Source organism: Mandrillus leucophaeus, unplaced genomic scaffold, assembly GCF_000951045.1.
Source record: "Mandrillus leucophaeus isolate KB7577 unplaced genomic scaffold, Mleu.le_1.0 Scaffold546, whole genome shotgun sequence".
NCBI classification, from domain to species: domain Eukaryota; kingdom Metazoa; phylum Chordata; class Mammalia; order Primates; family Cercopithecidae; genus Mandrillus; species Mandrillus leucophaeus.
In genome coordinates, this window is record NW_012105875.1 from 197,614 (window position 1) to 212,584 (window position 14,971).

Below are 14,971 nucleotides of genomic sequence, written 5' to 3' on the forward strand. Positions count from 1 at the left end.
TTTTTTTTTTTTTTTTTTCTTGAGACAGCGTCTCGCTCTGTCACCCAGGCTGGAGTGCAGTGACACCATCATGGTTCACTGCAACCTCGGACTCCAGGGCTAAAGCGATCCTCCCACCTCAGCACCCCCAAGTAGCTGGGACTACAGGCACATACCCCCACGCCCAGCTAATTTTTAGTGTATTTTTTGTAGAGACGAGGTTGCCCAGGATGCTCTTGAATTCCCGTACTCAAGGGATCCACCCACCTCAGCCTTCCAAAGTGCTGGGATTACAGGCGTGAGCCATCGTGCCCAGCCGAGTGGTAGAGATTTTAAGAGCTGGGATGAATGGAAGATTGTTGGTCATTCGCGTTTTTAATCGGCTTTATCCAGAGAAGAAGGCAGCTTTCTTCTGTCTTCATGACAGGAGGTACTTTTACAACTGAGAGCTGAGTCATCTACCAAAGTTAAGCTCTCACGTTCCTTGGGGAGATAGGAGTAGTATCTCCTTTTATGTTCACATTTCAAAGAGATAGTTCCCTGGGTCCTGGTCACTCACACCTGTAATCCCAGCATTTTGAGAGGCCAAGGCAGGAAGATCGCTTGACCCCAGGAGTTCAAGACCAGCCTGGGCAACATAGTGAGAGCCCATTTCCTGGGCTATAAATTGGCAAGAGACTTTTTACTTTATTTTATTTTTTGAGATGGAGTCTCATTTCGTCACCCAGGCTGGAAGTGCAATGGTGCAATCTCGGCTCGCTGCAACCTCCGCCTCCCAGGTTCAAGCGATTCCCCTGCCTCAGCCTCCTGAGTAGCTGGGATTACAGGCACTTGCCACCACATCTGGCTAATTTTTGTATTTTTAGTAGAGATGGGGTTTCACCATATTGGTCCGGCTGGTCTTGAACTCCTGACCTCGTGATCCACCCACCTGAGCCTCCCAAAGTGCTGGAATTATAAGCATGAGCCACCGTGCCTGGCCAAGACTTTTAAAGAGATTTATGTCCATCTCAAATGGACAAAGAAATAACCTACAATGACAGGTTTTCTAAGAAAAGGGAGGTAAGGGGCCTCTGTGGTTAGATCCTCTGAATTCTGAGGGCCTAGAGGCAGGAGGAAGCCTGTCTAAAGTTTAGTCAAGCTAAGGGAAACGTCATGGCAGTGCTGGTACACTCTATAAAGCTGACCGGCCCGCATTGGAAGTTGAGCTCTACTGCTTAATAGCTGGGTGACCTAGGGCAACTTTCTCAACCTCTCCAGCCCTGATTTACCCATCCTGTAAAATGCAGATGATTAACACTTACTTCACAGGATGGTTTTGTAGATTAAATATATTCATCCAAGTACAGCACTTAAAACAAGTACCTGCCACATAATAAATGTATTATTTGCTGTGGGTTAATTACTTCACCATTCTGAGCTTCAGTTTCCCCAATCATCCCATCTGAAACTATGTGGAAAAGGCAATGAGATGATGGCTGCACACTGATAGCGTAGACTAGGCATCTAGTAAGGCTGTCTTTAATCACTAACACAGCCGGGCACGGGACCTCACATCTGTAATCCCAGCACCTGGGAGGCAGAGGCAGAAGGATCATCTGAGCCCAGGAGTTCGAGACCAGCCTGGGTAACATAGTGAGACATCAATCTCTACAATACAAATAAAAGTTAAATTAAAATTTAAAAATCACTGCCAGGCATGGTGACTCACACCTGTAATCCCAGCACTTTGGGAGTTCGAGGTGGGTGGATCACCTGAGGTCAGGAGTTTGAGACCAGCCTGACCACATGGAGAAACCTCATCTCTACTAAAAATACAAAATTAGCCAGGCGTGCTGGCGCATGCTTGTAATCCCAGCTACTCGAGAGGCTGAGGCAGGAGAATGGCTTGAACCTGGGAGGCAGAGGTTGTGGTGAGCCAAGATCATGCCATGGCACTCCAGCCTGGGCATCAAGAGCGAAACTCCATTTCAAAAACAAAAAAAGATACTAATAATCCCAACACTACATTTACCATCACTGACGTTTCCCTCTATACATGTATTACAATGTATGTGTTTCAGAATAAGAGCTCATACTCTTATTGATGTTCTATTTTGTTGCTATACTCATTATTTGCTATTGTTTTGTTGTTACCTCACACTACTCCCTATTATTAATAGTAATATTGGCTATCAATAGTAATTTGGCAATATACTGTTATGATCTCACTATTCCCCACATCTGATCCTCCTCCCATCAAGCAGTCGCAAAGCCTACCAGGAACTCTCTCATTCTCAAGCCAGGCTTTTCCCCTCCAGTGCCTCCAGGGCCAGGCCTTCACCTGATGGGAAGGAGATGGAGGTGGGGCTAAATCCCCAAGTCCCCAGCACCAAGCAAAGACCAACAGCAGCACCCTCGGGCCCTACAGACAAATGGGATACAGTAGGTGAGCCCAGTTAATTACTTTTTTCTCTTTTTTTTTTTTTTTTTTTGAGACGGAGTTTCACTCTTTTTGCCCAGGCTGGAGTGCAGTGGCGTAATCTCGGCTCACCACAACCTGTGCCTCCTGGGTTCAAGTGATTCTCCTGCCTCAGCCTCCCGAGTAGCTGGGATTACAGGCATGTGCCACCATGCCCGGCTAAGTTTGTATTTTTAGTAGAGACGGGGTTTCTCCATGTTGGTCAGGCTGGTCTCCAACTCCGGACCTCAGGTGATCCGGCTGCCTCGGCCTCCCAAAGTGCTGGGATTACAGGCATGAACCACTGTGCCCAGCCTTAATGACTCTTAGTAAACCAGATGAAGCCGGGTGCAGTGGCTCCTGCCTGTAATCCCAACACTTTGGGAGGCCAAGGCAGGAGGACTGGGCATCATAGCAAGACCTCATCTCTACAAAAAATAAAATTAGCCAAGTGTGATGGGCTGAGCCTGTAGTCCCAGCTACTTGGGAGCCTGAGGCAGGAGTTGGAAGTTGCAGTGAGGTATGATTGGGCCACTGAAGTCCAATTTGGGTGACACAGACCCCATCTCTAAAAAAATGCAGACGGCTGGCTGGATGGCAAGATGGGTGGAGCCTAGGGAGGGCACACAAACTCATTAGACAAAGCCGTCTGTTCCCTGGCATTGCTAAAAGCCCCATTCACCCCTCCATGCCGCCTAATGGTTTCGCCCAGTTTCCCCTTCACCAGTGGGAACACCCAAATGCGGGCTAGACCCCAGGAGATGAAAGTTCAACCGCAACTTCCCCTGGGGGCTGTGGCTCTATGTCCGATCTCTCTCCTGTTAAAGGCTTTATCATGCCCACCCAAGCTCAGCTAGAGCGGTTATTGCGAGAAACAAGGTGGAAGCGACTCCTTTAAAGCACTATACAAAGTCATTAAATCTTTATTGAGGCATCTGTGTGCCAGAAACTGATCACACACAGGCATAAGGCACGGTCCCTGCCCTCGAGGAGCTCACAGTCTAGTAAGGAAGACAGATGGGGAACCGATTCCCCAAAGATGGGGGGAGTAGGGGAGGCAGTGCTTAGAGTGGGGAGCCATTGTCCCACCCACCCCACACTCCAAAGTCCAGGCTGGCTAGGAGAAAGTGAGTAGGAAGCTTAGCATCCTCTCTCTCACCTTCCCTGTGACAGCAGACTTCTCTCACTCTGTCCTAACATCACAAGAGGACAAGCGGAGAGACAAGGATGAGAAGAATACAGGTACTGTCCTCAAAAAGCTAGAACACCCCTGGCAGGATATATACAACAGTATTTTATTTCCTGAAGCCGCAAACCAGCGCAGCAGAAGCTGGGGATACTGGGGAATGTTGGAAAAACAGGGCCTGGGCCAGCCCAGTCCAGTGGTGGGAACAGGAAGTGATGGGAAGAGGGAGTACCTAGGGCCAGAGAAGTATGTGAGAGGGAAATTTCCAGGTGGAGAAGCTCACAGCAGGACACCAGCAGCCACGGCCAACAGAAGGGCTGCCAATCCAGCCGTGGGAGCCACACCGCCTCTATTATGGGGCTGCTGGGGCCCCCCTTTTGCAGGATACTGCCCCGAATTGCTGCGGTCCTGGTGGCCAGCGGCGCCTCCAGTCAACCTGGGCTCCTCATCCTGGGAGGCCTCGTGTTCTGCTCCCTGTCTCGAAGTCTGACTGGTTGGGGCTGGCATGGGTTTGGTGGTGGATGTGGGTCTCACTGGGGCCGAGGTAGAGGTGGTGACAGACGTGGTTGAGGCCACAGATATGGTTGAGGCCACAGTCGTGGGCTCTGGAGGGGGCAGCCAGACAAGGGGTGGGATTCGAGGGGAGAAGTAGGTCTTGTTGCGGAGGTCAGAGTTACAGCGGGACCCCTGGCAACAGGAGCCACTGAGCGTGAACCCTGGGCCTGTTACTCCATCCCGAGTGCAGAATTCATCCTGGACACAGCCCCGGACGGGCAAGGACACAGTCACATTAGCTACAGGAAGGAGACACAGATAGGTCAGTGGCTGGAGGGAAAGAGGTTGACACAGCCAGAATGAAACTTAGAGGCATCAGGCAAGAACAGAGAACCCCACTGGGCGTGGTGGCTCACGCCTGTAGTCCCAGCACTTTGGGAAGCAGAGGCAGGGGGATCACTGGGCAACAGAGTGAGACTCTGTCTTGGGGGAAAAAAAAAAGAGAACCCCTCAAAATGAGACAGAAGGTCTCTGCATCCATTAATCCCAAAATCTAAACTCAGGTGCTACTATGAGAAACAGACAGACTCACTGTCTTTGGCACATGGTGGATTAACATTTTCCATTGTGCTTTGAATGGAAATGTGTGTAGGCTGAAATAAAAATAGTGCTTACAACAAAGGTTTAGACTGAGATACAAGACCTCTCACAAGACCACAGGGCAGAACAAACTTCCTTTACAACCCTCCGGCCATTATCCCCCTAGCCTTCACCCCAGCTTTTACTTCCCCAACAGAATTTAGTCTTAGAGTCAGAGCTACATTCTCCCCACCAGGCTCAGTGGTTCACGCCTGTAATCCCAGCACTCTGGGAGACCTAGGCAGGGGGATCGCTTAGCCCATGAGTTCAATACCAGCCTGGGCAACATGGACAGACTCCACTGTTACCAAAAATAAAAGTAACCAGTCGTGGCGGTGTACCCTTGTAGTCCCAGCTACTTGGGAGGCTGAGGCAGGAGGACTGCTTGAGCCCAAGAGGTAGAGGCTGCAGTGAGCTATGACTGCGCCACTGCAATGAGCTATGATTGCGCCACTGCACTCCAGTCTAGGCGATAGAGCAAGACCCTGTCTTTAAAAAAAATTAGTAATAATAAAATTAAAAAGAACTACATCTTTTTAAGCATAGCTGGCAAGGGAATGGGGTTTGAAGAACTTCATTTTCCATGGTTACATCTCTCAATACTCTGGGACAGGCGGGGACCCCTTGAGTTTTAAGGGCTAAGAAACTAGAGATTCTCTGCAGTGCCTGGGCAGAAGCTTGGAGGCTTAAATACCTCTTAAGTACCTGGCAGCCCTCTATGGAAATGTATTTCCCTCCAAAACACTCTTGGACGAACCATCACTGTCCCCACACTATTAATACGTTGGGGGAAGGGACTGCATTTTCCATGATCCCCTACGATACAAGCATTTAGGCCCCACGGTTCCCAGAATGCATCGCAGGTGAAGGAAACGCTTTGGGTAAAGGGCTCCCTACTGCCCAGGGTGATTCAGAAGTGCTACCACAACTCCTGTAGGTCCCGTGCTCCAGGGCCCCCTCACCTGCCGTCAAGGTGACGTTGCCGTCGAAGCAGCCATTGTAGACATGATCGCTGGCGTTGTAGCAGCTGACGACCGGCGGCGATGTACCCTGGCAGGCCTCGCGGCTCAGGCCCACACAGCTGTAGCACTCCACGCCGTTGGGCGGGTATGCACTCTCATTACCTGCGAGGGGGGCCCAGAGGAAGAAAAGGCGTCGAAAGGGTTCGGGAACCGCAGCGCGTCTTCTAGCCCCGCCCCTAAGGCGTGACACACCCCCCGCACTGTCAATAACCCCGCCTACCAATAGCCCCGCCCCAGCGCGCAACCTCCTGGTGCCTACAGCCAGAAAGTCCCGCCTGCTGCCTCTTGGCCCCGCCCTAGAGTATAACCCCCACACCCAGCCCAGGCCGAGTACTCCCGGCTCCGCCTCCATCTTGGCGGGCCCGAATGTAGCTCCGCCCCCACAGCTACGGCCCCGCCCCCACGGACCTGCCGGGTCGAGCGCCCGCGAGGTGAGGTTGAGCTTGGCGTTGCAGCGGTCCTGAGCGCATTGCTGCAGCTGGATGAACGCCAGAAGCCCGTGAAGATCCAGGCCGCGGTCATTCTTGCCGGGGAGTCCCGAACCGCAACCCCGCACTGCTATCGAGAATTGTCCGTGGACTGGGCAAAGGGACAGGGGCGGGATTAGCTGTGGGCGTGGTCTCAGATGGAGCGTAGCCCAGACTTGGGTAAGGTCTGGGAGGGGCGGGGCCTCAAATAGGCCAACACCAGAGGACTGACAGGCCGGAATTGGCAGATTGGCGCCCCCAAAGAGCCGCTCAGAGCGGAAAGAACGACCGAAGGAGGCAGGAGCGGGGTCATGGAACGGGGGCTGAACCTCAAAGTGGTGAGTCGGAGGAGACATCCCGGTTGACAGGGATGGGGAGGTCTCAGTGGTGGAGCAGAAAAGGTGCATAGGATGTGACCTCGTTCCAAACCTGAGCTCTCCCAGTCCGCCCCACCCAGTTCTCAATTCTCTGCTCCTCGCCCTTGTAATCGTTAATAGAGAAGCCCTGGCCTGGGAGGAGGGGCGAAGCTGTGTCGTAGGGTCCTGGATAGGCTGAAAGGGAGGGGTGGGGCCGCGTTAAAGGGGCGTGGCCAATCCAGAAACGACTATAAGGAGGCTGGGCTGGGCCGGAGGATCCTCCATTGGTGTGCGTGGCCCGGGGGTCCCCACTCACTGGTCTCCACCGCCCCGACTGCCTCGGTGCAGACGTCCACGCCCGGCGCGCACTTCACCGTCTTCATCTTGTGTGGGGAGCATCCGTCATCAGCTTTTTGCACGCAGCTGTAGCACTCCAGGGCCTGCGCTCCTGGGGGAGCGGAGCCGAGTAGACCTGAGCCCTCCTTGCTAAATCGTCCTCCCCCAAGAGAGAAATAGTCCTTCCCATGGCCCTCTGTCCCGGGATGAGACAGTCCTATTGCACACACTTTTCCAGGGCAGGAGTAGGGAAAAGCTTTCCACAAATCTGGAAGCACGGGAATCACTGGACCCTTTTCCTTCACACCCACTATGCCAACCGTGGGCGTGTCCTTCCCACAGCCCCGTATGCCCACTGTAGGCGATTCCCGCCATGGAGCCCCTCATCCCGGGGTAGGAGAGATACCTCCTCATAGTTTTCTGCTCAGAAGGAGAGAACTTCTCCCACAGTAGACTGTGCTAGACTATGCTCAGTGAGGGATCCCTTCCCACAGCCCCCTTCTGCTCAAATGAGAGAACTCTGCCCACAGCTTCTCTGCCCAGGACAGGGGACTTTTTTTTTGTTTGTTTGAGACGGAGTCTCGCTATGTCACCAGGCTGGAGTGCAGTGGCACAATCTCGGCTCACTGCAACCTCCGCCTCCCGGATTCAAGCGATTCTCCTGCCTCAGCCTCCCGAGTAGCCAGGACTACAGGCGCGCGCCACCACGCCCAGCTAATTTTTGTATTTTTAGTACAGACGGGGTTTCAACATGTTGACCAGGCTGGTCTCGATCGCTTGACCTCATGATCCGCCCGCCTCGGCCTCCCAAAGTGCTGGGATTACAGGCATGAGCCACTGCGCCCGGCCTAGGAGCAGGGTACTTCTTTCCACAGCTTCAGGATGGGAAATTTTGCCCACAGTTCCCCCTGTCCGTGTGGGGAACCCTTCCTACTGCCCACGGTGGAGGACGCTTCCCACTGCCTCCTCTGCTCAGGATGGGGAACTTTGCCTACAGTGCCCTCTGCTTATGCGGGGATCCTTCCCACAGCCTTCTCTGTAGGGGGCCAGAGGAGCCTCTTCCCTAGGAGCCCCCATTCTACCCCTTCCACCTCTCCGGGCAGCAGACCCACCTCTGCAAAGCAGCAGCAGCAGCAGCAGCCAGCCTGCGTTCCAGATCATGGCCTGGGCACCTGCTTTCCTGGCGGGGTCCATGGCTCCGTCCTGCTCCCTTGGCGTCCCCCCTGGGTGTGCCGCCTCCCAGCCCGGGCCCTCTTACCTGAGCCCAAGATGAGTAACCTCGCCCCAGGCAACCCCAGCCTTGCCCAACCGGGCCAACTCAGCGTCGGCTGTGGGGCGGGGCCCCGCCCCTAGGCGCGTCATCCACAGGGAGAGCGGTCCCTGCCCTGTGAAGTTGCCAAGGAGGGAAAGGGTGGGAGCTGAGGTTCCCTGACGGCTCGCGGGAGAAAGTCTGTGTGTGTTTGGAGTGGGGGAGTAGTGGGGCTTAAAGAGAGGCTGGGGCTACTGACATTCAGTGTTTATGAACTGTTAAATGAGCATCTACAGTGTGCTCGGCTTTGGCCTGGGTAATGCTGGAGATGAAGACAGAACCAGTGCCTGTCCTGGCAGAGCTCACCCTCTGATGGGGGAGACAGATACTAATCAAATAATCGTACAAATTGTTGTTTACCACAGAGACTAAGACACTGAAGGAAAAAGTGTAGTGATACAAGGAGATGTGGAGTCTAGGAGTGGGGCCTGGTCGGTGAGGGCTTCCTTGAGATTATCTGAGATGCAACCTCAAGGGCATGCAGGATTTAGCCAGCTAGAGCAGGTCAAGAGAGGGGCACAGTCCTTTACAAGCAGAGGGACCAGCACGTGGGAACACCTGGAGGTGGGAGGTAGGATGGACCATTCAAACACGGAAAGGAGAGCAGTGCTCCTGAGCTCAGAAGGCCATAGGAGAAGGGCAGGAACTGAGATGAAAGAGTCAGGCAGAGGCCAAGACCCTCAGGGCATTAGAGGCCCTGACAAGAGATGTGGATTAATTATGAGAATAGTAGAGAATCTTTAAGAGGGTCTAAATGAGCTGGAGGACGTGATAGATTTGCTTCTTAATATGATCAACGTGAGAAATAGTGCAGCTAGCCATCAAGAAGTAAAAGGAGGCCGGGTGCAGTGGCTCATGCCTGTAATCACAGCACTTGGGGAGGCCGAGGCGGGTGGATCACTTGAGATCAGGAGTTTGAGACCAGCCTGGGCAACATGGCAAAACCCCATCTCTATAAAGAAAAAAAAAAAAAATTAGCCAGGTGCAGTGGCATGTACCTGCTGTCCCAGCTACTCAGGAGGGTGAGGCAGGAGAATCACTTGAGCCTAGGAGGTGGAGGTTGCAGTGAGCTGAGACCATGCCACCGCACTCCAACCTGGGCAACAGAGTGAGACCCTGTCTCAAAAAAAAAATTTAAAAAAAGTAAGTGGATCTGAGAGTAGGATATTTGATTTTAAAAAAGGAAAAAGAAAAAGAAGTGAATGGCAAAAGAGAGTGGTTGATTCGGCCAATGGAATATTACACAGCAATGGAAAAGATCCAACACCTGATATATGCAGCAACATATCTCAAAAACTTTGTGTTGGGACCAGGCACAGTGGCTCACACCTGTAAACCCAGCACTTTGAGAGACCAAAGTGGGAGGATCACTTGAACCCAGGGGTTTGAGACCAGCCTGGGCAACATAGTGAGACCCCATCTCATTTTATTTTTAAAAAAGAAAAAACTTGGTGTTGAGTTTAGAAAGCCTTAAACAAAACAAAACAGACTGTGTAACTCAATTTATATGAAGTTCCAGAACAGACAAAACTAACCAGTGGTGCCAGAAATCAGAACACAAGTTACTTTTGGGAGGGCATCACCCCAGAAGGAGCAACAGAGAGGAGCTCCCACGATCTTCCTCTAGGTGACAGCCGCATGTGTGTACAGATACGGAGAGAATCACTGACTCAGGCCTGTCACTGGATGTATGTTATTCTTCAATGAAAACAAGGTAAGAATGTCACTGTGACCTCCGTATAAAAAAGGAAAATGACTCTAGAAGCGGTGAGAGAGAAGGCCAGGAAACCAACAAGGTGCCGGGTAGTTTTTCAGGGAAGAAAGAGCAAAACAGCCCCTAACAGCTGGGAGTTGGCCTGGCACAAACAGTGAGGCCATGGAGTTCAACTACACATAATTTCACAGAGCACCAACCTGGACAAGGCCACACTGCAACAGTAAAGGATCAGAAAAAAATCAATAGCCTGGGCAACACAGGGAAACCTCATCTCTACTAAAAAGACAAAAAATTAGCTGGGCGTAGGGGCGTGCGCCTATAATCCCAGCTACTTGAGAGGCTGAGCTGGGAGAATCACCTGAGCCTGGGAGGTTGAGGCTGCAGTGAGCTGAGATTACGCCACTGCACTCCAGCCTGGGCAACCAGAGTGAGACCCTGTCTCAAAAAAAACAAAAAACAAAGAAAAAAAAATCAAGACCCATCCATAACCATGTCTGAACACAGAAACAAACAAGATCATTGTGCAAACCACAGAATGACTAAGCATCCCCATATCCTGGCTAATATAATTGACTGCTTATATTTATATTACAACTTTAACCTCACTTTGTTTCTCCTGCCTCATAAATGAGATTTATGCAAATGCCTAATCACAGCATTACTCCTTCTCCGTTTAACAGTATCTAAACTAGAATGAGGCCCCACTTCCTTGCACCATTCCCAAGACCACCACACACAAGCCCAAATCTTAAAATCAATCCTTTCTGGCCAGGTGCTCACACCTGTAATCCCAGCACTTTGGGAGGCCAAAGGGGTGGATCACCTGAGCTCAAGAGTTCGAGACCAGACTAGTCAACATGGTGAAACCCTGTCTCTACTAAAACTACAAAAAATTAGCTGGGTGTGGTGGCACACACCTGTAATCCCAGCTACTCGGAAGGCTGAGGCAGGAGAATTGCTGAACCAAGGAGGCGGAGGTTGCAATGAGCTGAGATCGCCCCACTGCACTCCAACCTGGGTGACAGAGCAAGACTCTGACTCAAAAAAAAAAAAAAACAATCCTTTCTAACACCCTTTTACTTAGACACCTCACAGTTACCTCATGGTGTGCTTTCTCCCTCACTGCAAGAAGCAATAACAACTTGTTCAACCACAGATGTGTCCCTGGTGGAGAACACTGACACAGGCCAGAGCGGATGTACTTGGCCAAGGGTGTCCTAAAGGAAAGGTGAAGAATGGAAAGATCTAAAATATTTTAGGAAGAAGAACAAGTAGGGATTACTGATGGATCCGATGTGAGGGAAGAGGAAGTGGGAGGTTTCCAAGCTGATTCCAGACAGTTCTTGCCATAAACCACATCATGACATTAATACCAACGGTAACAAAAGTTATAATAACAACAGTGACTGAGTATCGAGTGTTTGTTTCTCAGAAACTATTTTGAACAGGGGGCATGCATTATCTCATTTAATCCTCACCTGTAAGTATGGTTATTATCATTTATTAACCACCTACTCTGTGCTTAGCACTTTCTGTGAATCCTCTCTGAGTGTCACGACAGCTCTGCAAAGACAGAACTAAGTCTCATTTCACAGATGGGGAAACTGAGGCTGGGAGAGGCTTGGAAGTGGCAGAACCAGGATGTGAATCCAGGGCTGTCTCCAAAGGCCCCCAGTGCCACTTGCCAAAGTCAGAGCCTGGCTTTAGGCCTGAGATTATGTTTTGCAATGACCCTTAGTTTTACAGCCACAGACGCATGCGTTTGAATACCAACTCTGCCCCTAATCTGCTGTGTGACTTGATCAAGTGGCTCCAATTCTTTGATGTTCAAAGGCCTCCTGTCTAAACAAAAACTATGACAAAAGCACATGTATGCAGTGCTTCCTCGGTGCCAGGCAACTTTCCACACCCTTTACACACAATCCCATGAGAGATTTCTATGATAGTCAATTTACAAATGGGGAAATCGAGGCAGGCATCGGGGGCTTAACAACTTGCTCAGAGTCACAAAGCTAGGAAGTGGGGGAGATGGTATTTGAACTCAGGCAGTCTGGCTTAACTAACAATACCTACAATTAGGTACATGGGTGCACTGGATATCAGCTGTGAAACTTTGATAATTACTTGGCCCCTGTGTGCCTCAGTGTCCTCATCTTCATCCATAAAATGAGCGTCTTAGTAGTACCTACCTCATAGGGCTGCTAGGGCGTCAATGTTAAATATATGTGAAATGATTAAAATAGGGTCCAATTCTAGGAGCTATGAAAGCATTAGTTTTTATTACTAATAATGGGTTAAGGGCCAAGCACAGTGGCTGGCGCCTGTAATCCCAGCACTTTGTAGGGGCTGAGACGGGCAGATCACTTGAGTCCAGGAGTTTGAGACCAGCCTGGGCAACTTAGTGAAGTCCCATCTCTATAAAAAATACAAAAATTAGCCAGGTGTGGTGGTGTGCACCTGTAGATCCAACTACTCGGGAGGCTGAGGTGGGAGGATCACATTGAGCCTGGGAGGTCAAGGCTGCAGTAAGTTGTGATCACATCACTGCACTCCAGCCTGGGTGACAGAGAGAGACCCTGTAATAATTTAAATAGATTGTTAGTATTACTATTATTATTAATAGCCCCCACTTCTTGAGTTCCAACCAAGTGCCACAGAGGGTGGTGGGCTCTAATACAAGCAATCTCGCCTTGAATTCCTAACGAGAGGGTAGAGGGGAGGATCTCTTTCACAGAGGAAGACTCTGAGACCCAGAGAGAGGAAGGTATCTGTTCAAGTTCACACAGCAAGGGAAGTGGCAGAGTCAGATGTCAGACCTGGCTACATGGGGCTGGCTCACTGTCTGATGACGAGACAAGCAGCGGTCGTATTTATAAAGATATTATCTGTTCCCCAGACCCTGTGAGGCACCCCCCGCTCCCAACAATGACGAGCACTTCAGTCACCTGGGTGAGGTCACTTGGCATCATGCTGAAGCTCAGAGAGAGAAAGTGAATGACTCCTTGTGAAGTCATTCATTCAGCACTGGCCCCTGCCCGCGCCCCCGCCTCCCAGCCTTAGAATCTTAGCCCCGATTCTTGCTATGCTGTGTGATGCTGCATAAATGCTTGCACCTCTCTGAGCCTCCAAGGTGTCTTTCTTTTCTTTTTTCTTTCTTTCTTTTTTTTTTTTTTTGAGACGGAGTTTCACTCTTGTTGCCCAGGCTGGAGTGCAAATGGCGCAATCTCAGCTCACCACAACCTCCGCCTCCCGGGTTCAAGCCATTCTCCTACCTCAGCCTCCCGAGTAGCTGGGATTACAGGTATCCACCACCACACTCGGATAATTTTTTCTATTTTTAGTAGAGGTGGTGTTTCGCCATGTTGGTCAGGCTGGTCTCGAACTCCCGATCTCAGGTGATCCACCTGCCTCAGCCTCTCAAAGTCCTGGGATTACAGGCGTGAACCACCGCGCCCGGCCCAAGGTGTCTTTTTTATAATAAAAGGACCGTCTTTCATGGTAGAGTAAGGCAGTGGGCAAAATGTCAAGTCTGGAAGTGGACAGACACATTTTAATCCTATCTCTGCCACCCTCTTGCTGTGTAACCTCAAGCAACTCCATCTCCCTCTCTGAACTTCGGCTGAAAACCCCTACCTCCTGAGGGATAGAGCGGGGGCCCAGTGAGGGACACGCAGGGTGAGACAAGCGTTATTATTGTGTGCTGCTCTGAAGCAGGAGGCCCTGCAGGTCCCAGCTGTGTGGGAGAGTTTCAGGGAGGAACCCCAACTGGCCAGACCGGAAGAACTAGCATCTCGGGAGGGAGTGGGACCCAGGGTGGAGAGGTACCTCTTGCTCAGGCCTGCCCGGATTCTGGGCGCTGACCCCCGCCTGGCCCATGACCAGGGAACAGAAGGAGGTTTGAATGCAGGGCACCACTTAAGCCCGCTGCATGGTAGGTGGCTGGCTCTTCGAGATCCTTTGCAGATTTTATGGCAAAGAATCTAGAATCTGGCTCAGGGGTCAGTGCAGAGGCAGCCGCCCGCAATACAGATCACTCCCAGGCCTCAGACAAGGACCATATTCACTCTGGGTTTCTCGTCACCCTGTGGCAGAGCAGGCTCTGAGCCCAGTGAGGTTCCCAGCCTGACTCAGGCCCACTCCCTCTGGGACACACCATCTGGGACAAGTTAGGGAAGGAGTGGAGTCGGGGACAGGGCTGACTGTATAATTTTCCGGCCTCAGTGTGAAATGAAATGTAGAGACCTGGTTCAAAAGGCAGGAAAGAAGCTGGGCAGGGTGACTCACCTGTAATCCCAGCACTTTGGGAGGCCGAGGCAGCAGGATCACCTGAGATCAGGAGTTCAAGACCAGCCTGACCAACATGGTGAAACCCCGTCTCTACTAAAAACACAAAAAGTTAGCCAGGTGTGGTGGCGCACGCCTGTAATCCCAGCTACTCTGGAGGCTGAGACAGGAGAATCGCTTGAACCTGGGAGGCGGAGATCACACCATTACACTCCAGCCTGGGCAACAAGAGCGAAACTCCGTCTCACAAAAAAAAAAAAAAAAAAAAAAACCAGGAAAGAGTGTTATTAAAGGTACTGAAATAGAAACAGTTTTTTTTTTTTTCATTTCTTCTGCCTCAATCTCTTTTTTTGGAGACAACCTCACTCTGCCACCCAGGCTGGCGTGCAGTGGCACAATCACAGTTCACTGCAGCCTCTATCTCCCAGACTCAAGCAATCCTCCCACCTCAGCCTCCCAAGTAGCTGCCACTACAGGCATGTGCCACCATGTCCAGCTAATTTTAAAATTTCTTTTTGTAGAAACAGGGTCTTGCTATGTTGCCCAGGCTGGTCTCAAACTCCTGGGCTCAAGTGATCTTCCTGTCTCAGCCTCCCAAAGTGCTAGGATTACAGGCATAAGCCACTGCACCCGGCCCTCAGCCTTTCTCTTGACCCCTCATGGTGTTTAATGTTATGTTCCCTTGGGCACAGAGATACTTGCGGGACCAGCACAGACCTTCAATGGTGGCTAGGGATCCTG

The 14,971-nt window shown here is 51.2% G+C and overlaps 1 protein-coding gene across 2 annotated transcripts; it reads right to left on the bottom strand.

The window, feature by feature from the left end:
- Window positions 1-3,324: 3,324 nt before the first annotated feature.
- LYPD3 (LY6/PLAUR domain containing 3) lies at window positions 3,325-8,222 on the bottom strand. Of its 2 annotated transcripts, XM_011997687.1 has the most exons (6): window positions 8,044-8,114; window positions 7,881-7,891; window positions 6,901-7,029; window positions 6,170-6,340; window positions 5,702-5,863; window positions 3,325-4,399 (listed from the first exon to the last, which is right to left on the bottom strand). In XM_011997687.1, the coding sequence occupies exons 1-6, from the start codon at window positions 8,112-8,114 to the stop codon at window positions 3,885-3,887; spliced, it is 1,059 nt and encodes a 352-aa protein (XP_011853077.1). In that variant the 3' UTR covers window positions 3,325-3,884. The 2 variants fall into 2 exon arrangements, with proteins under 2 accessions (XP_011853077.1, XP_011853076.1); XM_011997686.1 differs by lacking the exon at window positions 7,881-7,891 and having other exon boundaries at window positions 6,901-7,032; window positions 8,033-8,222.
- Between the last annotated feature and the right edge of the window lie 6,749 nt (window positions 8,223-14,971).